The sequence below is a fragment of the Barbatula barbatula genome, assembly GCF_947034865.1.
Source record: "Barbatula barbatula genome assembly, chromosome: 25".
Classification (NCBI taxonomy): domain Eukaryota; kingdom Metazoa; phylum Chordata; class Actinopteri; order Cypriniformes; family Nemacheilidae; genus Barbatula; species Barbatula barbatula.
In genome coordinates, this window is record NC_136788.1 from 13,469,890 (window position 1) to 13,497,695 (window position 27,806).

Below are 27,806 nucleotides of genomic sequence, written 5' to 3' on the forward strand. Positions count from 1 at the left end.
ATTCACTAAATTGTATGGACACAAAAGACATCTATCAATATATCTTCATTTGTGTTTCACCGAATCCGTAGACAATTTGTGAATAACATGAGGCATTTGTATTTTTTGGATGTACAGTCCCTTTAAATCTACTGCTTCTCAGATTTTTCTTTGTTTCAGACAAGATCTCACTTATTCAACAGTTCAAGATTTGTAAATATTTCTCATTTGTATTTTAGGATTGTTTATCAAGTTGTTTGATGACAACGACTGTTAAGGAGCATTAGCTCTCGCTTAATCTGTGCAGTCTTTCGTCTGTTCTGCGTCTGAAGTTTAGCGCGCCTGAAAACATTTTTCTCCGGCGCTCGAGCTATGACGAATTGAGTTAATGGGTAGCAAAGAGGCATGTGTAAACCGGGACAATCTGTAATGCGTTGTGTTCTTAGCTACACAGCGTCTGTTGTCTTCCCAAAGATGGTTTGGAACAAACAATTTGACACCCTTAAGCTAAATAATAAATATAAGAAACGTCAGCCGAGGAGACTGAAAAATTTATGTTTGTTTGTATTTACAGACCATCGCTAAAACTTTGGACCGAATAGCTCCTGCATTCTCGTTCAACAACTGCAACTATCTGGTAGAGAAGTCTCGGGCGTCCACGGCACGGGTGGTGGTTTGGAGGGAGATCGGAGTTCTCCGGAGCTACACTATGGAGAGCACTTACAACGGCTGCAATCAAGGAATCTACAAGGTCAGTTAAAGTATAACCATTATACAATTTACCACAGCTTGTTATTATACAATTTGCCTTTCCTCCAGATGATGGTTTTCATAAAAATAAGAAAGAAACACGAATTTAGGCTTTTAGCCGACTTAAACCGTCTTCAATCTGTAGGTTGAAATGAAGAGAGTTTCGACCTGGCTTAAAACTGACCTTCTTTTCGTCCCCCGACACTTTCCATCTGTTCTTCCGCAGCTTCGCTCTTCTCTAATGATGCTGTCTGAGGGACCATCCCTCATTTTCCCAGCTGTTCATTATCTTCTCGTTCTCTCTCGTCTACGCATTTAATAATCGTTCATTAACCTGATTATTTAGCCACGTGTGGTTTTCAGATCGCATTCTATAATACTGTACCTCCATATTTGCTTCCATGAGACAGTATTGTGTACTTAAAATTCACTTTTATAGGAGTTTTTATCATGGTTTCTTTGGTATCTGATACAGAAAAAGTAGGAGAGGGCAGAAATTGGAGTGCTCAGTATAATAAATATTATATTTAATATGTTTTTACAATTATAATAATAAACTACACTCTTAAAAATAAAATCATGATATACCATAGAACCTGGTTCTTTGTGGAACCAAAAATGGTTCTTCTATGGCATCATTGTGAATAACCTTTAAGCACCTTTATTCAATAATTTATTATTATTCAAAATTTGTATGATAAATATTTATAAAAATGTTTATCATAAAGCTTTTTCTAAAATGCTAATTGGTATGAACTGGACTTCATATTTCTTCTCATGATTTGAACTAGAATTTATATTAGGAATCAACAAACACATTGTCATATTTCTTATTGTATTGCTGAATGATAACTAAAATATATATCGAAAATATATGAACTGTATTAAGCTGCCCTAGGCATCATAAAGATGGCCGCCAAGTTGGTTGAAACTGTGTCTGGTAGTAGCATAGCCGATGATATTATAACAAATCTCATCCATCCCCAAAACATATTAGACCGAGTAGCAGAGATACTGACACATGATATTTCCTTAAAGGGGAGCGATAATAATGCAGTGACATTTGGAAACATACTGGGAGGTTTGGCAGCCCTTTAATAAAGGACAGAGTGCCAAATGACTCTAGACCACGGCCTGCACCTGTAAAGGTTCCGTAAGTAAGACAAATGTTTTTGAAAGGTGTTAATGGTTGAGGAACAAGGTCTGATTCGTGAATGTCAGCTCTTCATGGACAGACATTTTATTACGTTTTAGCAAGTCCTTATTTCCTGCCAAAATGGATCTTGTAACTCAAACTAAATCAGACGAGTGCGGGCATACGGGTGAACATGAGGTGAAAGCGGTCCTGTCCTTGCTCAAGGAGTCGGGAAATAAAGACCTGATTGGCTAACAAGTGCAAAACTGATATACCCGGTTCCTATAGCGTTCCTATTTGTCTTTGCTCATTGCCATTTAGTTGTACATACTTTTTTGCACATTGATCGCAGTTAATAATGCATTAAAATCAGTTTAAATTATATTTAAAAATATTACTTACACATTCATTTACCAGTAAAAACCAACCAGCCAGGCTGACATTGACCTCTTTGATCAATCCCATTGATTTTTCTGAACCCGGTCAAACACTCCATTTCCGACATCTACGCAAATCATTTAAATGTAGTTATCGCCCTCAAACAACAGTCAACGTCAGAGTAAACCGCATCCCTGTTGGTGTTCGAAGAGCGTGTCGGACAATATGCAAGACGCGTGAGCTTCTAAAAGCGTATAGATTTAGACTAATGGATCAGAAAATTAGACATTTCATTATGAACAGTGTGCGTGGGCGCAGCTGGCAGGCCAGATGTTTTGGTACATGTACTTTTAGCGATGGGCGGCTGCCCGAGAGTCTGTTGATTAAAAAGTCTGTACTGATATTCACCGCGGATGTCAAGAACCTGGCAGACCATTAGACTGTACAGCCAATTCGAGAGGGTGCTCTACGAGCTTTCTAATGCCATTCAGAGAACAGTAGAAAGAGTGAAGGAGAAAGAGAGATAGAAACATTCTCTCTGTTCACAGCTAATTCATGCCAATTTGCAGTCCAGACGAGCTTTGGGATTCGGGTAGGGAGTGAATCTTAATTACGTTCCCAGTCAGTAAATCAGAGTCCGGATCATTCCGTGTAATGCTGTCCGTGTCATCGCTGCCTTCAGTTCCTGATCAAACGCACAACTACTTGTGCATCCCAAAAGAAACCTTTGAGTATACGAGTAGAATGTCCCAAACCTCAGTATGCACAAAACAAAAAGCAAGAAAGTCCCGGATGGTCTACTGCTTCCTTCGAGATTTGTGAGTGTGCATCAGATGGACACTTCTCTATCCCATGATGCCACGGGAGCTGAGCAACGGTCCAATTTGAAAAAAGTGAAATAACAGAAAACTTAAAGCGGGTGTCCGTTTTTTAAATGTACGTAAAGATTTATGAAATTCCCGTTATGCTTGTACCGACGCCTAGGTACAGGTTAATGTTAATACGTCATATAGCATATGGGTCACATGACAATAAACATGCCGGATGCAGTTCATCAGAAATCTAACGGTCGATAGGTAGGTTCTTCATTTATATCAGTACGTACGGTTATAGTGTGCGATTCGGAAGCAGCGTATATCACTTTTTAAACAATAAAGCCCAAAGCCTCGCACAACTGTGACATTCTGCCACATTTCTCTTCACTTCAATAACTAGAGCATGAAACGCACAACTGGAAATTAAGTGAAACTTATCTGTTATCCCAGATTGCCAGTGACACCGGGAAGACCTATTGTATCCGTCTCCCACTCAAGGCGAAGGTGTCTTTTGCCAAACGATGAATGATCTTCAAAAGGAATCTCATTTGCATCACAAAGACGGGACCTTTAATCACCTTAGCTTTGCAATTTCAGTCTGCAGTATGAAATTCCCATCTCCTGCCTTTCCCTTCACACTTCTTTTTATTCGGAACTTAATCAAGTATTGTCATTTTTTTGCATAGAAACACATGGATTAAGATAAACGGGAGGCTTGATGGAATTGGCACAAAGTTTCTTAATTAGGTATGCTGAGTGCTATGTTGTGATTAGGTTTAATTTCGCCGCAGCTGTGATAAACATTTTCGTGTCAAACAAAACTAGAGAAAAGTTAAAATTTTGGTGTTGGCGTTCCTCAAAGGACTGGAACGTTCCACTGGATAATATCACTTAATCTTTAAGGCAACATATAACAGGCTGTAAACACTGTATGATCTTATCAGATGTTGTTAGTTTGGAAGTTTTAAAAGAGAAGTTTTTTTCGTGCAGTGTTTTGACTTCAAATGGAGCTTCAGTAAAGGCTCCTTAAAGCCACAATATGTAAATTTGGAGCGCTAGATGGCGCACTTCACTATCCAGAGGCGTATGGAGATTGGCCATCATGTTCACGGAGGAGGCAATGAATCCATTTTATTTTATGTCATCGTAATGAATTAACTTGCAAGAAACGCGGAATGTAATGCTATTTTTGCCCGCGATTGATATTGGACTTTTTCAATTGATTTGGTAGCGTAATGCTACACAGTCATACAGTCTTTGTTTAAAAAGTAAACGTTGGGTTTCCTTTACTCGCCAAAGAGTAATCGTGATCCATAATAACAAAACAAAACATGCTGAGTCTCAGATACTTCATAACCACTTATGCATGTGCGTGTTGCCGTAGTATGCCAATTTGAAGACCTGCTTTTTTAACGCCAATTAATTAAGAATTAAAAAATTCTGTTTCCCTTCAAGTATGTCGTGAATGCTGTTTCATGTTGACTTTAAAATGACCGTGAGATTCAAGGTTAATTTTGAATTTACCGCACCAAGCCACGAGTCAGCCTGCTCTTCCAAACCTTCCACCGATAAGGCATTTTCTTGAAGAAGAGTGATCAGATAATTGTATTTCAGGACAGTAAGTGGAGTTATGACCCATCTGATTTCCAGACATTTAATTGGATCTTTGGAAAAAAAGAAATAAATAATGACGGCTGCAGCCATTTTGAGGAACATATGCTGGAGACAGTAATTTGATATTTGCAAATTGATTAAGGCAACTCTCATAATATGTGATTAATTTCAAAGGACGGCTTTTAATTATGGCCACCGCAATATTTTGCAAGGCACAGCGAACGGAGGAGACCTGCTGAGTGTGCAGATCTGACTGTCATCTGGGTTCTGCCTTTACAACTTTATGCCAAACGCCAGTGTAGGTGAACGTTTAGAAAGTGGATGCAGCAGATAAAATCACAACTTTTATTTTCTTTTTGGCATAACACTTAAGTCCAATGAGTGCATAAGCACTTCAATTTGGACTGTTTGACAGAAAGTTTGAGTCGTATGAATGACTTTGTCACTTTAAAAAGGTGATATAAGACACGTTTTAAAATTGACTAGCTTGAAAGTATGTGTCATCCATTATTATTTCTCATTTTGATGTTGTTATAGAAACATTCAGACAGGTTTGGAATAACATATCATATCATATCAAAGTATTTCTTTAAATTGAAGTGTTGGTTGTTTGTTAAAGGGATAGTTCATCCAAAAAATGCTGTCATCATTTACTCCTACTCTTGTCATTTCAAACCTATGTGACTTACTTTCTTCTGCAGAACACAAAATAAAATATTTGAATATAAGAATGTTAGTAACCAAACAACATTGGAGGCCGTTGACTTGCATTAGTTTTGTGTTCATACAAAAGAAGTGAATGGGTATCGATGTGTTCTGGTGTTAGCTCAGCTATATGCTTTCAATCTAAATTGAATGTGAGAGAGACTCGGAACACAAACTTAAAAAAAATAGGACCATTTTTTTTTTTGTATATAGTTCAAACTAGTCACAAAAACAAACTTTAAAGGATCAACATACGTTTGTATGATATGTGCTTCGATCTTCCGGATGTCTTCACCATCTTCATCTTAATGTCATCCATGGCCAGAGGAGTGCCGCAGACCTCCCTAAATGATTTCTGCAGGTCAAGCTCCTCAAATCGCTCTGTTTCTGTTCGCAATTCATCAGCAGCCGATGTTAAATGATGGTGTCACGCTGGCATACGAGAGGAAATGTCAGTTGTCTCGTCCACAGAAGAGACGATGGGTTTGAGACGAGGATTTATTTCATATTGGCGCACACTGCATACGTTCAAACGCACATGCTTGTTACATAGACATGTCCCAGTAGAAAAGAGAGAGGCCTGTAGATATAAAATATGAACTTTCAAACATGGCAAAAGAAGGTAAATATAATGTTTTTTTGTCTTTTAGTATCTTTTATGATTTGACCTGTGACCTGAAACATGATTTCAAATTTGCACGAAAGAGAAATTGTATATTAAGAAATAATAAGATGCTGGAATATTTGTTCATAGAAATTCTTTATGTCCACCATTTCAGGTGTGTGATTTGAAAGCGCAATGTTTATCAGGCACGACCAGCTTGTATAACAAGGTGATGCTTGCATGACGCTTCATTTTAATAATAAGTTCATTAAGTCTAATTAAAATCATTTAGTTCATGTTTAATCTTTAATCTTTAAAGTCTGAACTCCGGGGGCCACACGAGCATATGGTCTATCAAAACCAGCCTTGACTGTTAGATTTCCCCTCCAACTAAACACGATTCATCTGATCCATCTAGGACTTCATGACAGAGACGTTTCGCCGGGCTCGCTTCCAAGTACTTGATTATTTTCCTGTGTGAAAAGATGGAAGAGATGTCGAATTGTTTTGAAGTCCCATTTGTTGATTTAAATATTGACAAAGAATTGACAAAGCCCCGCTGGTGGCTATACTGGGCTGTGTAACCCAAATACAAAATCGATCCAAACAGAAGGTGCAGAGTTTAGTCTTACTTTTTTATAATTGCTCCTGTTGACATTTAAGTCTAGAATAAGGTCATAGTCAAGAGGCTGTTTGTGGGTGTGACAGTAAGACGTGTGCCCAAATTGCCTCATCCACTGCACAAAGAAAACATCCTCAAACTTCTTAAGAAATCATTTGTAGAATTGGGAAATAAACCCAAATTTACTCAAAACAAAACAATTCGACTGACTGCATAAAAAACATGCTTTGTGAAGCATTACAACCTTTATATGATGCAAAATCTAAGAAAGATTCAAAATCCACAAGCAGTGTTGCACCTGACACCTAGAGGGCGCTGCCGAGTCAGGAACTCCAATCCCATCATCACCCACTTCATCAATGACACTGATACTTGCTAGCAAAGCTCCCAGTGTAATGTATGCTCGCACCTCTATTGGAAAACAGTTCGAGTTCGGCGTTACAAAATGTCCTGTAGGGTCATTTAACCACAAGACTAAGCAATAGAAGTCTCAGGGGAAATAAAAAGCTTGCTGGAAGTCGCCAGGTAGAAATGCAACTGGTTATTTATTTTGGGACTTGTAGTTGATGTATGATTGCAAGCTGAAAAAGAAAAGTGTGTGTCTGTTTTGTGTGCGTATGTATCCGAGAAGTGGACGATGGAGTTCAGCACTACAGGACACAATACGACTTTTATTTCTTAGACTAAACTTTAACATTCATATGTTATACAACACTGTGAACTGATTCGTCCAAATTTAATGTTAATTTAATCTGTCGAGTTGTTTAAATTCACATATGTCTGTGCTACACTATGATAATATTTTTGTGAAGCAAATTTTCTAAAATGTTTATATAGAAGTCATGTTGTGGTTCCGCTGTTTGACTCCTGGCCTCTTAAACTCTCAGATGCATCTCCGTTAAAGTGAAAGATGTTCATTATTTACTCATCCTCTTGTCATTTCATGTCTGTATGATTCTCTTTCCTCTGCAGAAAACAAAAGAAGATATTTTGAAGAATGTGGTAACTAAACAACTTTGGCCCCCATTAACTTCCCTTGTATGGCCACAAAACCACTTTTTTGAAAATATCTTCTGTTGTTTTCCAAAGTAGAAAGAAAGTCATAAGGAGGGTAAGCAATCACTTTAACTGTTTTCTCAACTCAGCTGTGATTTGTATATTTTCTGCCCTGTGTTTTCACGCTTGACCTGATTTTTCCAAGTGAGAGATTGGGTCAGTATACTGTAGTTTGTTGTCCCTGGAACAACATTTCTGCAGGAAAAGCCCAAACCCTTAGCAAAATAAGAGGGAATAGATGAATATCAATTGTGTAAAGCCCAACGCCTAGCCCGAATGTAAGACTAAACATTTATTCCTCAAATCGGATTGGTTGATTAGAATGTTGTCGTGTGGTCCACAATGATGCGGACCCACAAACATCTTTTACTTTGCAAAATAAGCATCATTTCACAGCAAACCATCTTGTTGATTTTTTAAATTAAACTGAATAATTTTGTCATCATTTACCCTCTAGTCATTTTAAACCTCTACTGTATGTCTTTCTGTCTTGCGCAGAACACAAAATAATATATCTTTTTTGTGTTCTGCAGAAGAAAGAAAGTCATACAGGTTTGACATGACAAGAGCGTGAGTAAATGACAGAAGTTTAATTTTGTGGGTGAACTACTCCTTTAAAGAGAGAGCAGAATCTACTAAAAAAGCCCACAATTTAACATACATTATGATAATATGTAGTTTTGAACATCACCAAGATGTTCAGCCATTAGACTTAAATGACCCAAAAACATGAAAAATGTATTCCCGTAGGGCCTTTAAACATTACTGGTACTAGTAGATTTGGTGGAATGGTGCCATGGTGATCAAGCCGAATGCCACTGAGATTAACTCCGAGTTAATAAGAGCGATCAGGAGGGGTAATTTACCCCTTTAAAGCCTCGGACCCTCTGATAGCTGAAAATAGTTGAAAAAGTTGCTCAGTGGTGAGAGCATGGCGTTAGCAGCGCCGAGGTCATGGCTTCGAGCCCAGGGGATTGCACATAGGTAAGTCGCTTTGGATAAAAGCGTCTGCCAAATGCATATATGTAAATGTAGACTCCAAGTGATTTAGGCTAATTTGCAAACAAGGGTGTGCAATGTGTGTCTGGTTTGTGACTCATCGGTTGTGTGAATCATCCTTTTTTTGTTTTGACTGCGTTGTGCCTCAGTGAATGTTACATTAACGGTTTGTTATCTGGTTGAAGACATATCAAGTTTTATTTAAATTCCTGATCATCCAATTCATTAGCGCCGACCAATTAGCCGTAAACGTCTTCATTGCTCAGCATTGAAGCATGTGATTTTTCAGTACTAAAGAATGTCAAATGTCTTCTCTCGCATACTTATGACATATGTCAAAAAATAACACATCCCACGTTTCAAATGGAGTCGCTTGCTGTGATTTGTTCGGAATGCTTTGATTTGCAATTAAGAACATGTGCAAACAAAGTGAACTTGTTTACTTTCCTCTCTGAGTATGCCAGCGCAAGTGTTTTGACATCTCCGGCGGCATCCGAGCAGAAGTAAAGGCTCAGTGTAGGTCGGAATGATCAGTGTGGCCTCCTCAATGCAAACATCGCGAGAATCGATTTTCGACTTGAGCAAACACCCTGGCCTCTATGCATTCTGGCCATGGATCAACCCCCCACTCTCCCCCTTGCTCTAAATTATTGAAGAGCGATATCCCAGAATCCCGTTCTCTTATTGGCCGGCTGGTTAGAGGCCGGCTTTGTGGGTAAATGTCTGTTTACGTTCGTGCGTGTGCCTTATGTACCCAGCTGTACGTGTTTGCGGTGCGAATCGCGCGAGTGTGTTTTTTCGAGTGTTTGTGCCTCTCGCCACATAAAGGTCAGATGTAGGTGGGTTTGCCTGGTGTTGCTCAGCCATCACTCTTTTCCTTGCACGGCTCCCTATTAATTTGGCTGTTTCCCCAGGGTGCGGCGAGACTTAATACTTAAGGTATTAGCACCAAGGCTCGCGCTGACTCATCTGCCATGCTGAATTCCCAACCAAACTTACTTATCTACAGTGACAAGGTTCCTGGAGAGAGCCAGGTAGGAGAGAGGCGAGGGAGCCGGCCAATGACGTGACTCTGATTTAGTTGGATTTTACAATTATTGCAAACATTATTAGGAATGCAATATACATTTTCATTCTTTTTTCAAAGTTTAAAATTTTCAGGCCAAAATTAGTTTTGAATGAACTGAAATTATTTTTCGTTGGCATAATTTATAATAATTATTATAGATTAAAAAGCTATCATATACAGATATAAAATATGTGTTTTCTGTGATTCTGTGAAGTATTTTTCATTTAATGGTAAAATTTAGTTAAAGTATAATTTTTTTATCTGGCATTTATTTAATTCTTTTTATAGGTTAAATAGCAGTGATATACTAATATAAATATACATTTTCGGTGATTATATATTTTTTCAATATTTTCTATTTTCATGGGTTGAAGTTAATAAACAATTTTTTTTTATTATATTTTAATTATAATCTATAATTATTATTTGACTCATAAAATAGCAGTAATATACATATATACAATATACTCATCACATTTCTGTGATACATTTTAGTTTTTAACTCAAAAGGTTTAAAAAAAAAGGTTTTCCACAATTAATTCTGTAATTATCTCTCATAAATGAATCTTCACAAATAGAGGAAGGGGCTCTATCGCACCAGCTTGCTTTTCCCAGTGCAGGCACAGGTTTGTGTGAATGAAAGGCTCATAGGGATTTGTTGCTGCCTTTCCGCAGGGAATCGTGCGGCGTTCACACGCTAATAACATGCTTGAGCGGGCAGGTGTGGCTGTTTCTTGGCGAACTGCTCTGCAATCATTATGATGTTATGAAAGACCTAATCCGACGTGAAAACGGATCAGTAAAATATTCAGGTTGTAACTGTGGACGGGCAGATCATAGGGGTTAAAGAGTTTATTCGGGCGAGAATCGATACAATCGTAAAGAAAACCACCTGTCTGTTTTCATGCCATTTAAACATTTGTCTTATGACTGATTGCACATGAATGCACTGAGGCATAACAGGTCTGGGGTCAGTTCGGTGAATTGACGGAATAGTTTACGTGAACATGAAAAAAATCTATCGGTAATTGATTCGTTGTTGTTTTTTCTTCAACGCACAACATATAAGGAATCATTATGTAGACAGTTTCTATACAGCAACAGTTAATTGCGACTAGTTGAGTAAATAATAACTTTACCTGATGACGTAACTGTTTTGCTTCACTTTTAGTAGACCGCTGTTTGTTTGTAAGAGACACAATTTGCTGTGGATGTATGGGGTGGGTGATTGTAAGACCCCTAACCTAAATTCTTGTTATAGCTATGGTGTTTTGTTTAGAATTCAGGCAATAGCCACCATCGAACGAGCCACAAACGCTTATTTTGTGTTTTCCCTGACAAGTGGAACGCTAGTAACACTGGGACTCTGCAGATTTATTGATTTTGTTAACCTGCAGTAATCCACAGCAGGTTTTTGTGTGCCCAGAATACCACGAAAGTTTCAATGTCTACGCCTTGTTTGTTTACTGTCGGCAGAAAATATCTTTAGTGTCTGGATTTCTATTAATGCTCATTTCCGGAACGATGCATCATATGAGGTCAAAGATGGTGCTCGGCAGGAGGTGTGTAGCTGTGTGCTGCCAATGCAGATTAATCCTAAAGCCAGACTCTCCGGTGCTACTCGCAGCAGATTTTCCATGAAACAAAAGATTGCAAGTGTCAGCTTCAGACAAATGACGCTAGACTTTCTTCTCGGTAGTGAGAACTGCTTTTTTGAGGTTGCTTTAAACTAACCGGTCTCTGAGGTCAAACAGTAGGTGACCCTAGCAGAGTAACCACAATGTAGTTCATCTCTCTCATGTGAGCCCCCTGGCCACCAGCCTCTTTGTCTTGAGCAAATGTGAGCTATAATGTACAGATAATGGGAAATTACATCACAAATATGAAAAATAAAGTCGTAGATGTGAGATGTAGTGTTGTAATTATGAGAACAAACACAGCTTGTGTGTGATACATGGCAAGGGAGTTACCAATATATCACAGGTAGTGTACAACACCCAAGATGCAATAAGTTGTTTAGACGGTGTAAATAGTGTTGAGGAGGAGCCAGGAACAGATATTTCTCATGTTTTCATTATTTTTCTATGTAGTAGTCTTCATTGTGGTGTTGTTCGTATGTAGGGGCTTTTTCTAGGTCTCAGACCCCACAGAGAATGCCCTTGAGCGGCTTTTGGCTTGGGCTGTAATCCATCTTTGCTAACAACCCTAAAGTTTCCAAATGTCCTTTTCATTTGGAATCGGGGTGAAAAAAAGTCACTCGTTCACAGAAAACAACTAAAACGGCTACAGATCCACTGACGACAAGTTTACAGATGTAGTTTGACAACCTTCAATCAACCACCCCATCATCCGTAAATCTCAAATGTCAATCTTGTTTGTCGCCCCGCAGGGTCTACAAACCGGGACGCGGGAGCTGGAGGAGATGGGAATGAAGTTTAGCCAGAGTCTCCTCACCCTCAGGAGGAACTCCATCCATTACAGCAGTCGTCTGATCCACAACGCATCTGCCCTGCTGGATCTGGATGACAGACTCCTGGACCACAAATCCAATAAGTGAGCTCCAAATTACTGTATGGTCTTTAAGATTTGAGATGACCCTCGTGTCAAGTTTTATTTATCCTTCTCTGAATTCAAGGGTCGCACTCTGTACTTTAGAAACACAGTTGTCTTTGGCATTTTGATGGTATGTGTGCATTCAGGTGCCATTGTGGGATTTTCTATCTGCAGTAACTGTATTATGAACTTGCAGTAATTATATTATGAAAATGATTCTGCTTCGGTGAAGCAAAATGAAAATAACTGGATTTGCATTTCCTGGAGGAAATGCCAACGCATGCAATGCAGCAGTGGAATGGAGGTTAAGTTTTTAGTAAAGGGAGAGTTTATAAAAAGTTGTAAAACAGAAATGTGCATGAGCTGATATCAAGCTTAGCGTTAATTCTGACAGGTCACGTGAGTCAAGCTTGCATCAGCCCATCACATCCGGTGCGGCTATTCAACGTTTACCAATAGCCATACAACACACACTATACTGAACTGCCTCCGATTTAAGTTGCCTGCCTTTGCTTCTTATCAGCTGCTTTATCGTGCTGCACATTAAACCCACCTCCATCCCCATCTCCATCGCCTGTATCTGTTGGATCTTTTAATTTAATCCTATGAACGGTTCTGGTTCCCTAGGTGGGGGCATGTATGGCTGCGCTCCCGCTATGTCCATGAAATCTAGCGGCAAGGTTGCGAATTGCAAACCATTGTCACTCTTCCCCTCCCTTTCGAAACACTACGGCGGCTGACAGATCATGCGAATGACATGTAAGGGGACCCGCGGTGTACACTATGTAGATAAAAATAGCTCATTCTAAGGTAATAGAAACATAACGCTTCATTGTGTAAGCTCTTTACACACCTCTGAAGACGTAGCTATGTATATTATATTGCATTTCTATCAATAGATCATCCTAAAAATTACACACTGGACCTTATGTTATGTGACTGAAATTATAAAACAATTTTTTTTCCAGTTTTATTTTGGGTTGCGAACTAACTTTAAATATGTTTACCGCCACTTACTGTAATGAAGTGTCAAATGAACCATACAGCGCCATCTTTAAAGAATGATTATGCAACTTTTTCGTACACTATTTTAGTAAAGTTGTTGACGCTAAGGACTTGAATATTTAGTACAGTAAAAATATAATGTCACACGTCATATAAGCGGCTTTCCATTACAGATTTTTGCAAAACAAATGAATAATTTTTCTTATTGGCATTGATTTATGTGAGTTTTTGTGAAACTAATGTTTCCATTAGTTATATTTTATAATTCGTAATTTCAGTTTGCACGATTGGAATAGTAATAATAGCACAGTTATTGTGACAGTTGAATTTGGAATAGTGTTATTGGTTGATCTCATTGGTGCCAGACAATAAAGAAATAATGGCTAATGTGGTTTTCTCGAGGCAGCTAATTTGTATAACATTTTTAAATATGATTTTAAATATTGATATAAAAGCATCGGGTGCTTTTCCAGTTTTCGGTTTACGGCTAAAGGAGTTTGTTGAGAGTAATGTTCTGTATTTTCCTTTTCTCTATCTTTTGTTCTCTCGTCCTCAAGTTAAAATTCACTTAGTGTCTTGATTTCTGTCATGGAATGAAATGGACCAGAGCTGGGCTATTGATTTCTACGAAGTTCAATTAAATCCCTTTTGTGTGCGTTTTGAATTGTTACATCTTGTCCACACACATGCTCTGTGTTCTGAGGAGATTATCCGACTCTTCTCCCCTCTCAAGGATTTTGCATGCTTTCTTTTGTTCCCCCTCTTCGCCTTTTCTTCTTCTTCTCTGTTTTGAAGAAAAATGCTAAATTTGACTGGTCCTTCCCAAGTGTATTGCGTAACTGAACTACGAGCATCCGCCGAATGCAGCTTCATACCTATTTTTGCTTGGAATAGTATTATGTTTTGCTCAGATGGAAGCAGCCGAAAATGTATCTTCTGTAGACAAGAAATACATTTTAGGATGCCTGCTGTCTTGACTTTGCAAGCTATGAATACAGTGTGAGATGTTGTCTCTATGATGTTAGGCCAGTCAATATATAGCTTTTTACAGACCGAATAATATGAATTTGTCAAATGAACAGTGGAATTCAACATAATGGATGAAAAGGTTATATACCGTATGTGAACTTGGGCTGTCAAACAATTAATCGCGATTGATCCAGAATAAAAGTTTGTGTTTACATAATATATGTCTGTGTTCTGTGCGTATTCATTTTGTTTTTATAAAAACATATACATGCATAGGCTATATTTAAGAAAATAAACATTAATATAGAATTTAAATGATTGGTTAATATTAATAAATAAATGCAAATATTTCCTCAATATGTACACGAGTGTGTTTATAAATACAAAATTAAGATGCACAGTACACAGCTTTCCTGAAGCTCAGTCATTGGTTCGATCCCAGGGGATTGCATATACTTAGAAACAAATGAAAAGGATAATGCAATGTTAGTCATCTGCCAAATGCATAAATGTCGATGTAAATGTACACAGACATATACAGTATTAGAGAGAGAGACAGAGAGATTTCCTTGTGTGCTCAGAGTCTAGTTTAGCAATTCGATCAGTCTCTTTTGACACTCAACATAGTAGAAGATAGATGGATGTCACTTTGCCGCCAGCTTCGCAACTTCAGTTATATTTTGCAAGTGCTAGCACAACCTCCCCTCTCTCTCTCGCTCGCTCGCTCTCGCTCTCTCTCCTCACAGCCTTCATTGTTTTTAACAGAAGTCAGTCCGGGACAGCCGACTCTACTGATGCCACCAATTCCAAATCATTCCAGACAGAGTCATGCGGATGGTTAATTCACCTCAATCCCCAAGCACAAAAGACAGTCGAACGCTTCACAACTGACAGGAAGCATTTCTGTAGCTCTTCTGTGAGCGGAGGGAATTCACATTCAGATTCTTGCTATTTAGATGCAACACATGTGCTGGCGAATGGGAAGTAGCCGGTCAGAGCACTCAATACCTTCTATATGTCACCTCATGCTGAAATATTCTCGCTCGCTTCATCTTCAGGTCTATTATATCTTTTGTGACGGCTGTCAGAGGCGAGAACCGCTTTTTTGCTTTCATAGCAAAAAGAGGCAGAGAATTGATTTTGTAATAATAAAGCATGATCTTTGAATAGAGAGAGAGATGGCTTTCTATCAAAGGGCAGGCGTTAAAATAGAAAGGTTTCATTTTTCCGCCTTTGAAAAGCTTCACAGTGACGTCACTTAACATCAAGAGGATTTCTTAAAACAACCTCAGGGCTTCTGACAACGCCTTTTTATGCCCACAGCATTTTGAGGCTAAGATGCCCAGGAGATAACAAGCTCTCAAATATAGCTTTGAACATCTCAACATCTCTTAATCATGACGTTTTACATTAATGGCTGACATATCCATACAGTTGAACTTCTTCACCTGGAATTGAGCCCCTGCGGACCCTTCTGGCCTAATATTTGTATTTATTTACTTGAAATTTAGTCGGAGAGTGAAAAGTATTAGATTCCAATACACGAAAAGGTTGCAAGGATTGCTAAACAAACAAACACACAAACATATGGGGGTAGTTGATAAATAAACTGCACATGTGTCTTGTGGTGTGACAGCAATGAGTTTTGGAAAAACCAATGAATATAAATCTCTATAAATTATGTTGTTTATATTATACATACAAATATTGATAATATTTAATATTTGTTTTTGCCGTCACACCATTGGACACGCATGTCAACTACCCATGTATAGACAGGAGCTCCAAAGCCAACCACAGGACCTCAGCGACCACATTTGTTGTTTTAATTTTTTGCTGTTTATTTCCTCAAGAACCTGGGGTGAATTTGCCCAGCAGTTTTTCCAAGCAAAGACCGCCGGCTTACCGTCTCATCTATTATTTTGCCCTCAGATTCACCCAACTCGGCCCGTCAACGCACCTCCAGCAATTCAGACAATGAGAGTTGAGCCGGGCTGCTGTGAAACTTATTCCAATCAAAAGTTGCCACGAACTACATCAACTTGTTAATCCACTCTGAAATGACTGTCGCCCTTCAGGAAACCGGCGAAGGTTGAGCCTGACTGTTAGCTTGCTTCGTTTCAATTTATTTAGATCATTTAAGAAGTCTTCAGAGAGAGACGCATATCGTATGACTGCTTTCCAAGACAATCTTCATCCCTTCTTTATTTGTCTTATGTAGGGCTGTTTAACCTGTTTCAAATGTACTATATTATTACCTTCTTAATACTATGTACCTCTCTTACTTTTTCTTATAAGTCTTGTTATTATGTTCAGAATCCGTTTTGGCTCCTTCTTCTGTGGAACACAAAATGGGTTATTTTGAGAAATGTCTCTGTGGTTTTGTGTCCAAAAAGTCAATGGTGTCCAATGTTGTTCAGTTACCAACATTCGTCAAAATATCTTCTTTTGTGTTCTACAGAAGAAAGAAAGTCATACAGGTTTGAAATGACATGAGGGCGATTGAAAGAAAATTACACTTTTTCATGATTTATTTTCAACTACAAATCTAGTTGTTTCCATTTTCTGCTGTGCGCAGCCGATCGTGTATCCCTATTTCATCTCATAATAGCAATTTTCATAAATCATACAAACTTTCCCGTGCTTGTTGGTTATGTTATTTATGAGGTTAATGGTAATTACTACCTGAGTCTTTCCATTCAATTTAGTGGTTCTAATTGTACTAAAACGCTTTCAAAGAGCTCCCAGATGCACGCGGTCGTCTCATGAACAATCAGCCCGGCGCGCCTCTGAACGAAGAGGGCAGGATATCTCCGCATTAGCTGATGGTAATTCCTTTGAACAGCTGCCTGCTCACTCCTGAGGTATATTTCAAGAACCGCCTCCGGAGCGGACGCGTTTAGGGTCATCCCCGTTACCAAGCGGTACCCGTCCACTTACGCATACCCCATAGTCGACCGGCTTGGCAAGCCCTGCGAACAGATGGAAAGAGTCAAGCGACTGCATTTAGGAACTGTTCGCGGATGCTTTTTGGCTGCCACATGAGAAACTTGTTTCCGTTGTATGACACAGAAGCTGTGACCTGGAAGTTCTTGAACTGTTGAGCTCTCAACTCGGTCATGCACCGTTCAGATTTACGACATGTAGTTCTGTTAGAATGCTAGACTATAGAACATGCATTCCTGATGCTGAATGTGTTAATGGTTGTTGGTCATGTCGTTCAATTGCTGGATCAATGCATAACTCATCGATTTATTTCATTCCCAGGAACCACATACTGCTTAATATATATTTATGAATTGAATACACTGTAGATGCTTTGCCAAATGCGTAAATGCTAGTTGCGGTGCATTGCTTCAGGTTAGGTTCTGGAAAATAATATTTAATAAGATGTAGTCTTTTATGCAATGGCAGTTCTTTTACACCTGAAACATGACGAGTCAGTGCACAAAAAACATATACTTATCTTATTTGCTAAAAGCTTGCAATCCATTTTAACTGCACTACATTAGCTAAAATTGTGCTGGGTGGCACTGAAACGAAGTCCTCGTTTATAGCACAAACACATCTGTTTTTGGATGCAAATTTATAGACAGATATTGATTCGAGAGATGTTTGTTTTACATAGTTGTATCGATCCGTGTGGTGGATGCGGAGGTTATTCATTAAATGACGACAGAATCATGCATGCATTCAGACACACAACATGTTCAAGAACGCTTTCAGCATGTTAAAGAGCTTGAAGCAATGTGGTCAAGCGATACAGTAGATGTAAAAAAAAATGCTCCGTAAAGAAAATCTTTTTAGTTTAGGGAGCGGAGCGCTAACGGTCCGTATATGAAATTTAGCGGCATCTAATGGTGAGGTTTTGAATTGCAACCAACGGCTCACTCCAACCCTCCCTTTCGAAGTACTAAGCATAGATGTCATCAAGTTTTTGCTTCTTTGCCGAAGGAGATAACGTATTTACGAAACGCACTCTGTAGTGAAGTTTTCGCGTTTAGGACTACTGTAGAAACAACATGGGGAATTCCACGTAGGATTATTTTATAGTAATAAAAACATAATGCCTCATTATGTAAGGTCTTTATACACCTCCGAAGACATTGTTATGTATATTACATTGCATTTCTGTCAAAAGATCCTCCAAATAAATGACACAATTGACCTTTAATGTATTTCTAAATATCTCACTATAAATCACTGAACCAATCGATACGTACAAAAAAATGGCATCATGAAAGTTCGCCAAACTTCCTATCGCACAGTTCATTATTAACACACAATTTGACAGACTCTTCAAATCAACTATAAGCGTTTTTAAAATTCACAGCTGTTGAAATCCCCACATGTGCAAGCCTGATAGCAGGACGTGTTCTAAACGCGACTACCTCTACGTGTCTTTTCCTGGCATGCATGAGAGAGAGACAGTCGAGAAGATAAGAGCTGAAAAAGAGGGCTGCAAGCTGCTTTCGAGTGGCGTTGATTTTAATGCCTTCTAGGAAATATTTGCCGGCAGTTCCGTTATGAGGTGTCTGTAATAGTTTGTGAGAGCTCACACTGTAAACAAGAGCGGCGTATCCTTGCGCAGGGATGGGCATCTCCCAGGAGAGAGCTGATTGAATCTCTGTCCCCCGCCGTTGCACGGGCCTGCTCGCTCCAGCGCCCGACATGCGGTCCGCAGCTTGTCCTTTCTAATCTGCAAATGAAATTATTTCCTGGACTTTGGACACTTTTGTTTTTACTTGAGCTTTTCTCTTGGAGCTTTTTAAGGAGCCTGTCAGATTGTTCATGGTAGTAGACGTACATTTAAACATCTGACAGAATTTTGTGTTACAGAAACAAAGGCTTTCACATTAAGACATGATGTGTTATCGAAGCTCTGTTGTATTCTTGTTTGTATCCACATACTAAAATCATAACTTGTCTTTAATCATCCATATCACAGTTACATCACTAATATTTTTGATTTACAGTTTTTTAAAGTTAAATAGACAATTATTTTGTTTAAGTTGAAACATAACATGCAATGAAAGTATCACCCATTAGGTGTTCATTCAGTCGTCCGGTTTAAACAGATGCAAATCATTTTTATAGACATCCAAACACATTTGTTAGGTCATATTTGTTCAATGCTCACGGCATTTCAAGTATATTTTTCAAGTAATAGTCTAGTCTCAAACCTCTTAATCACTTTTCCTGTACTTAAACCTCTTACTGAATGTGAAATCGTAATCCATTATAAGTAGTTTATGAAAATGTATTTTATTTATATATTTATTTTTTGGGACCAGGCCTTCAACAAGGGATTTGATAGGCAATTACATGCCGTGTGGTTGTGTAGCACACCTCTACCCAGATACATATAACTTGGTTTTTAAGTGAAATCAAACCATGTTTGCGAATTGTAAGTAGCTAAGACACCAGACAATATCTCACTCGTATCTCATGATATTTTTCTGTGTTAGAGAAATAAGGAAAATGAAGAAATAAAACAACATTTGATTATAATTTTATGATCTGAAGCGTTGGTCCACAGCACGACATATAAAGATGTTACAAGATAAAAGATTGTTACACATCTCTGGGTTTGCAATTCAAACAGAAGCAAAATGTTGAAAAATAAGTGTTCTCCTGTCCCAACTGAGGCAATTGTCTTTCTCTTGTTGAAAAATTTGCCTTTTAAAATTCAAGCTGCTAAGACCCTTTATCAAGCAGGCGAGGGATTGTTTGGATTGTTTTTGATCAGGAGGTAGTAGTGGGAGGAGATTTGATCCTCATTTCTCACACTTCCATTGTGTTTATGATGAATGTTGTTGTGCTATAACTGATTCTGATTGCTGGGGATTTTGTCCGGTGGATGACATCAATAATCCCATTAAGATGGTATATGATTACAAAACTGACAATAGGTTTCCTGCTTTGATGCAAATAGAATGAGCCATGGAGGAGCCATGGGAGGCGTATGAATGTGTATCTTGAGAAACTTAAATAACAAATAGAAAATTATGAAAAATAGTTACATAAGAGATTAATGTGTTGGAGTGTCTGAATATATAACCAATTTAAAAAAAATGGTCAAACACACATATATCATATATAATTTATAATATTATGAGGTGTACAGCAGTAGTAAAATGAAATCTGGACAACCGTTACTGGTTGTAAATTATTGTAGCACGTATAAAGCTAATTTAATGTCTGACCTTATTCTACATCCCTTAATCCTACTCAATACCTAAACCTAACAACTACCTCATAAGCAAAAATTAGGAGTGAATGTAGACAAATAATTAGTTAATATTGAGAGATGGACCCATTAAAAGAGTGACTTTTATTTGCAAAATATTTAACAAGGGAAAAAGCTAAAAGATAAAAGAGATGAATCGAAAGTAACGTAAACGTTTACATTTATGCAGAGGCTTTTATCCAAAGGGACTTACACTGCACTATACTATACATTAGTATCTGTGCAATCCCTGGGATCAAACCCATGACATTGGCGTTGCTAGCGCCAAGCTCTTACCACCGAACTACAGGAAAACCAGTAAATAAAAGTAATCAAACATTTACGAGAATAATATGTAACTTTACTTAATCCTACAATGACTTAATTATATTAAATAACTTTGTCATGTTGAAGGAAAAAAACGCTTTTCTGCAAATGTCACCTTTATGCTAAATCTCAGTTGGTTATTGTTCGCCCTTGACACGTCTATGTTGCAAAAAATCATATTGCGTGCGACACAGTGGAGCTGTGCATTCTGCTTTATTTCTGCATAAATATAATCTATTGAAAGGTTTACCACATGTAAGAAATGTGTGTTTGAAATCATGTTTCAATTTTCCTGCTCTCGCCTGTCAGAATAATAATGCAATCAAATCCCTGTATTTTCAAAGAGTTCATAAATTGCGGGTCAGTGTCTTTATTATCGGCTCATTTTGTCTTTTACTGCAAAGCCGTTTCCCACCGTGACATTTTCTGACTCTCTGCATCATCTGTTCTCGTATTTATCGAGATGTGGCACAGCCCTTGTAAATATTTACATAATACTTGAATGAATGATGTATTTACTTAGCAACTATCCAACGAGGAATTCAAACTCTTTCTGTTAGCGCGTGGGCGAAATAACAAAATGCAGATAACGCCAGCGTTTCATAAGCATGCATACCAATTTAGCCGAGCCAACAGGGACTTCTGTAGATCATTAAACTGAGATCACGCTTGCCAAGTCTGTGAGATGACTCAAGGCATTCTCTAATGTTCTCTGAGTTGTTAAAAGTGCAAACTCTCTCTCTCTCTCTCTCTCTCTCTCTCTCCTCACAGTCTCTCTTGTCACATGATATTTACAGCTGGTATGATTAGCTCAAAAACTGTATCCAAAACCAGTGCCTCACATGCATAGGTGGTCTAGACCTGTTATAGACCCTTGGGTGAAACTTTCCTTGGTCTATTAACATGGGCACGAGCCTGCCGTTGCTAATAAATTTGCCATCACGACCATGCCAAGCGGTCAACCGCAGACCCTTAGCTGTCTGTTGTTTATCAAATCCCCGGGGTCTCCACTCCCAGCCTCCAGCCACACGAGCTAATCCTTCTGGCACCCATTGATTGTCTTCCATACATACAGTGAATTACAAGTGATGCTGGAGTAATTGAAATGGCAGGTGATTGTGTCCTAGCAACCTGCGGCACATTAGCCAACCAGGATGCCAAGCTTTTCTAAGATATCATTGAGTTAGAATTGAATTAGAGACTCTGTGTTTCTAGTTCTTTCTTTTGCCATTTCTCTCTGTCTGTCTAAGTAGACTGGGGCAAGTTGTTGCCTGCATAACTGCTAAATTTGGACTTAAACTGTGTTAAATTCTTATATTATTTATTGAACAAGTGAAGTTGAACAATAATACATCTACTGGGATACATTATAGCAAGAGTTAACTATCAACCAATAAGAGTAGGTAGATTAGGTACATTTTAGAAATAAATGACAATGTTTATATATTTTTGGACACTATCTTTTATATTTGTTTTATATGATTTGTTTTTGCTTCATAATTGTTTCACATGTTAATTCTCACCTATTTAATGGCAGGTCCCCTGTACATCCAACAGTGTAAAGACATATTTTAAGGGTCCGCCACACTGATACTTTGTACCTTTAACCATAAAAAAATAACCGATATTAAGAAACTAAAAAGTAGAAAAACTAGCCCCAGACTACATTGTTATTTAGATTTGTGTATATGCTTGCTGTTGTGTTTATGGTGGACTGCTGAGAAGCTGATTTGCTGTCTATCAGACAGACGCATGGATTCCACGTAGCCGGACTCTCTCTCTCAGCGTCCACTTACCGTAATTGAAAGCAGACCTGAATAAGCACACAAGTCTTTGCTTTCAGAGAGGTAAAAAAATAACCTCATCAAATCAAAAACTGGCATTGTTGTTCAGCTCACAAATGATATTGCTTGCATTGTTGGTCGCAGAGTTGAAGGTGCCCTGTTCTTTAAAACCGATCATTCTGGTCTATTCTTTTGTGACATCAAAAATGTTATTGACAAGTGTGCCTGCGGTAACTCCATGAAAGCTAGTTACGGTTTCGTCCTTCCTGCAGTTTATAGTCATTCTGTGATACAGCAAAACCCGAAAAAAAACAATGTCTAGTTTATTAGGAAAATAAAGGATGACCTTTTTATGTATGTATTTCCCTTTTTGTATTTTCATAAAATGTTTTTTCAAATGCTCTGTGATGGCATGTCATTTGGTATGACTTTACCCAGTCATATGTAAAGGGATACTTCACCCAGAAATACAAATTCTGTCATCATTTACTCACCTTCACGTTGTTCCAAATCTTTATACATTTATTTGTTCTGATGAACACAGAGAAAGTTATTTGGAAGAATGCTTATATCCAAACCGATCTTGCCCCCTGTTGACTACCATAGTAGGAAAACATACTCTGTCAAACACAAAATAAGACATTTTGAAGAATGAAGGACGGCAAACGGTTCTGGGACACTTTTGAGCACCATTGTATTTTTTCCTATATGGTAGTCAATACGGGGTTCAATCTGTCTGGTTACAAGGCATTCGTCAAAATATCTTTGTGTTCATCAGAACAAAGAAATGTATACAGCTTTGGAACTCAGTAATAGGTGACATCATTTTCATTTTTGGGTGAAGTATACCTTTGATGTCTGGCTCCAATTTTGTGTTTCACTGCCAAAGATTAAATGGATGTTAGTCCTAATGCACACGTCTTTACTGCTTCGAAGAATCCGAATATCGACAATATGAAGTGCTTTTATAATGATGCTTTCGTGAATAATCTTTTGTTAAGTTTTAAGAAAGGTCAATGCTTATGTTGATCTTTCTAATTTAGTCATGATCTATTAATAATCAGATCTTTGAACTTGCATGCAATTTCAGACAATTCAGCTTACAGCATTTAAACCCAACATGAAAACTGTATTGCTTCTATAGCTCAGGAGATTTGATGTTTAAAGTCGTGTTTAAAAGTCAAACGTGTCATTTTTTGGATCTGCTGACAGAAATGCAATATAATATACATCACTATGTCTTGCATGTGTGTATAAAGACCTTACATAATGAAGCTGTGTGTTTTCATATGCCCTCCATTTATTTTCCTTGATGTAGGAGAAACATTGAAATATTAAAGATATCTCTGTACTGTCTGTTTTATGGGAGTATTTTGATAAGAAATGTATTCCGAGTGCATGGAGATCAAAGACAGGAGCTAGTTTTTGTAAGTGTGGTTCTTCACACGTCGTCTTATATTCTCAGTTTGAAATTGAAACTACAATACCGATAGCCCGCTCAAAATGACTGAATTACGCTTACATTATAATTCCACGGCCTTGATCAATAATCAATAAGCGCTTTGCTGAAATTTACCAGGTGTTTCCTTATTTTAATGAGGTTTTCATAGCGTTTAATGACTCCACAAATATGTTTAACTTCCTTTTGAAGAGCTGTTAGAATATTCACAAGACCGCATTAACCTCAATCAAACGGCCCGTATATTGTGTATGCAAATGATCCCGCTTTGCAGACGACAGGTGCTCCATCCACAAAAAAGACAGTAATATCTCCGCTTGTTATGCGTCCCGGGCTGAATTCAGAGACCCGGGAGAATAAAGAAGTTTCGCGCACCTGTTGCCGCTCTGACAACCGCAAAACAAATTGGTTCATTTCGTGAGTCAAGAGGACGTGATTTGTTTGTGAAAGGAACGTGTCTCCCGCGCAGGGGCGGACTGGGAGTGAAACGTGGCCCTGGACCACAACACCAGGCTGTCAACATAATACACCGGCTTATTGATGCACAAATCATTCTATAACACCACAATTTCGAAACAAATGTTACCTTTTAAAGACACATTGCAAAGCCAACAAAACGACAAACATTAAACAGTAAAGGCCAGTGAATTCTAAACAACAAACAGACATCAGAATTAAATAAAAGCCTGCATAAATATGTCAGTGTAATGTAGGATAACGTATTTGACCTAAACAAAAGTGAGCATTTAGAATTATAAACCGAGAAGACAGGAAAGAAACAGTCACGCGTTGGGCTCAATAACTTAGTAACTTCCATAAGCATTATAAAACTGTACATTAAATGGCAATTTGACCAAACTAGTCATTTCATTACCTGTGATAATAGTTCTGCAATCGAATTATTCCGCACGGTTTCTGTTCTGCCTGCCATCCTATCGAACTTTCTCTTCCAGGCTGAAACGTCTCTCTTCTTCCGTTTGATTGTTTTAAGTTCTGCTTATAACAAGTGAGCAAAAGAATATATTATTATTATTTCTTTATTTTCTTACCGGTGAAATCTCCCGGTGCTCCAGAGGGCCAGTCCGCCACTGCTCCCGCGTCTCGTGAGATCGCTCTGTTTTTCACCCGCAGCATCTCATCTTTCCCAAATAATGAAGAGGAGAAAACACAATGTTGTTCTTCACATCGTGGCGCACCATATGTTATTCTTCTCTTTAATTTCCACCCAGGGCAGAGAAAATGATAAACAAACCCGAATCTAGCCGAGGTGAGGATTGGGGGAAATCAGATTGCTCGTCACACGCGTGTTCTCCGCGGATCCCTGTGGTTTTGATCTGATTAGTGTGACTGGGCTTTATGTTTACTGTCAATCAAAACGCTTGGCGAGCTGAAGGTCACCGCGTCCTTCGGCGATGCTTCGAGAGGCGCACAGCTGCAGAGCTTTTCTGACTTTACTTCATAGCGATGAAGCGATGACTTTGAAAGCACTTTAATCATTTAATCAGGTTTAATACGCCTTTACTTGTTTTTTTGGTGTTTTAATAGTTTGCATTTGGTTTCTGCAGTTGCTACGAGGATGATGAGCCACCTTGCCCCGAGGAGATCCAACACTTGTCCTGCACTGACCTGTTTGGTGCTAATGATCTGGACACGGAGGTGAATGTTAACATGTCCTGTATGGAGGAGGAAGAAGGCAAGAATGAGCGGCGCCGTACCGATAGGAAGTCCCAACTCCTTCCTCACTTCCTGCAGCAAGATGCCCTGGAAACTTTAAGCATCAAGAGTGGACAGTGTGACCACGTGGACATCAGTAACAGATATTTTTATTAAAGTTACACTGTTTGTATTTTCTGTTATTTATACTTTGTATCAATATGTAGTGTCTTGAGTGTTAGCTTGTCTTTAAGGAACAGTTCACCCAAAAATATAAAATGATCCTCATTGTCAATGGGTCGTTGTACCAACTTTCTTCAAAATAATAAGTCATACCTGTTTGAAATGACAAGAGGGAGAGTAAACGATGACAGAATTTTGATTTCTGGGTGAACTGTTCCTTTATAGTTTATGTGGCTTGCTGATCATTTTAAGCTACTTTAAACGTACATTCAATATTTTGTGTTCTCCATCTGCAAGAAAGGACAACTTTAGGTTCAGAACAACAACAGTAAACGATCGCCATTTTTGGGTTAACTGTTCCTTTAAGGGTCATATCAAAATAGACACTGAGGTCTTGAATCACAGAAGGTAATATGAGATTTCATATGTCACGTGTGTTGTGTGAATCCAGGATGACGTGTGTAATGTGCAGAACAACACTTGAACAGTCATTTACCTTCACCTACTCATAATGTATGACATGCCAATGGTTCGGTCTTTGCAAGGTTCCAGCTCAAATCATGACAACATTATGGGTTGTTTACAGCTGAGTAGCTTACTGTAAAATTCAAGTGTCTCTTTTATATGACAGGATATGATAGCACTGCAAATGAAGTTTACTTTTAATATTATTTATTATGTTACGTTTATACATTTATGTTTTCAGTTTTTTCTATTTTCTATGTTCTAAGTTTTGAGAGGAGTAAAAACGTTGTTTATCTTTCAAAAATGTTTGTATTCAAGTAGTTAATTAATACAATGAATATACAATAAAATATAAATGAATATTAATTAACTTTAATGATGGGTTTCCCAGACAAGGATCTTAAACCAGGACTAGGTCATAGTTAAATTAGTGCATTTAAATCTTTTTTTGAAACATATTTTACAAAAAATATTGCTGGTGTGCATCTTGAGAAAAAACAATCTCAATTATATCTCAACTTGTTTTTGATCAAGACACCTCTAACATTTACTGTAAGTTAGTCTTGGACTAGGCTCAAGCCCTGTACGGTAAACCGCCCCAATTGTAAAATAATTGTTATAACCAAACACAGACCGGACGTTGGGGCGCACCCGTCTGATGAAACTGTCTATAACCTCAAACATATTATTATATAAAACAAATTTTTGGTCCATTTTATAACACATATGGAAAGAGAGATACATGCTGTATTTGACATGAATCTGTCAAAAAGGTTGTTTGTGGTCTTTCCTTATCCTATTAGACTCTATTACATCTGCATTACTTGAAAAGAAGTGTGCACATGTACAGAACATGCAACAGAACCTTAGAAATAATGAGTCTTGGCAAAAGCAACCTTTGTTCAGGAGCAAAGCTACGAAGATTCATATCATTCCATGTTCAAATTCAGCAGCCAGTCAGAAGAAAGCAATTCAATGGTGACAGTTTTAGCGCGAAGTGAAATCTGCCATCGCAACTTCTGTCCGGATGGTTGACGAAAGATGAAAGACGAAGCTTTTCTCATTTGTACGTTTTGCAATTCACGCCATACAGTATAGGGATTTGCCAATGTGAGAATCCATGCTTTATTGACTATAATTACAGCTAATGGGCATAAAGCAGAACGTGCAGCGAATATCTGAATATATTAACAGTATACTCTAGTTTCTACACTTGATCCATGGGTGTGTAAAATATGGACAAACGCAACCACTGCTTTAAATTAACCCAGAAAATGTTACAAGGTTGAAACAAGGTTAGCGAATAAGAACCGTATTACCTTGGCTGTACAGTAAGTCACTTTAGTGTTGTTAGTTATGTATGTATATATTAGCATGGCCTGTGTTGGTTCTCCATCAGCATCGCATTTGTACATTTCGACCATACATTTGTACAATAATTGTGTATTCGAAA

At 38.2% G+C, this 27,806-nt stretch overlaps 1 protein-coding gene across 10 annotated transcripts in view; it reads left to right on the top strand.

The window, feature by feature from the left end:
- agbl1 (AGBL carboxypeptidase 1) overlaps nt 1-26,652 on the top strand; it is a 154,474-nt gene extending 127,822 nt beyond the window's left edge. For all 10 annotated transcript variants that reach the window (XM_079450647.1, XM_079450641.1, XM_079450646.1 and 7 more), the window contains 3 exons: nt 554-730; nt 12,116-12,279; nt 25,618-26,652. In XM_079450647.1, coding sequence (XP_079306773.1) covers nt 554-730; nt 12,116-12,279; nt 25,618-25,882 — 606 coding nt within the window. In that variant the 3' untranslated portion in view covers nt 25,883-26,652. The remainder of the gene's footprint in view (nt 1-553; nt 731-12,115; nt 12,280-25,617) is intronic.
- The last annotated feature ends 1,154 nt before the right edge of the window (nt 26,653-27,806 follow it).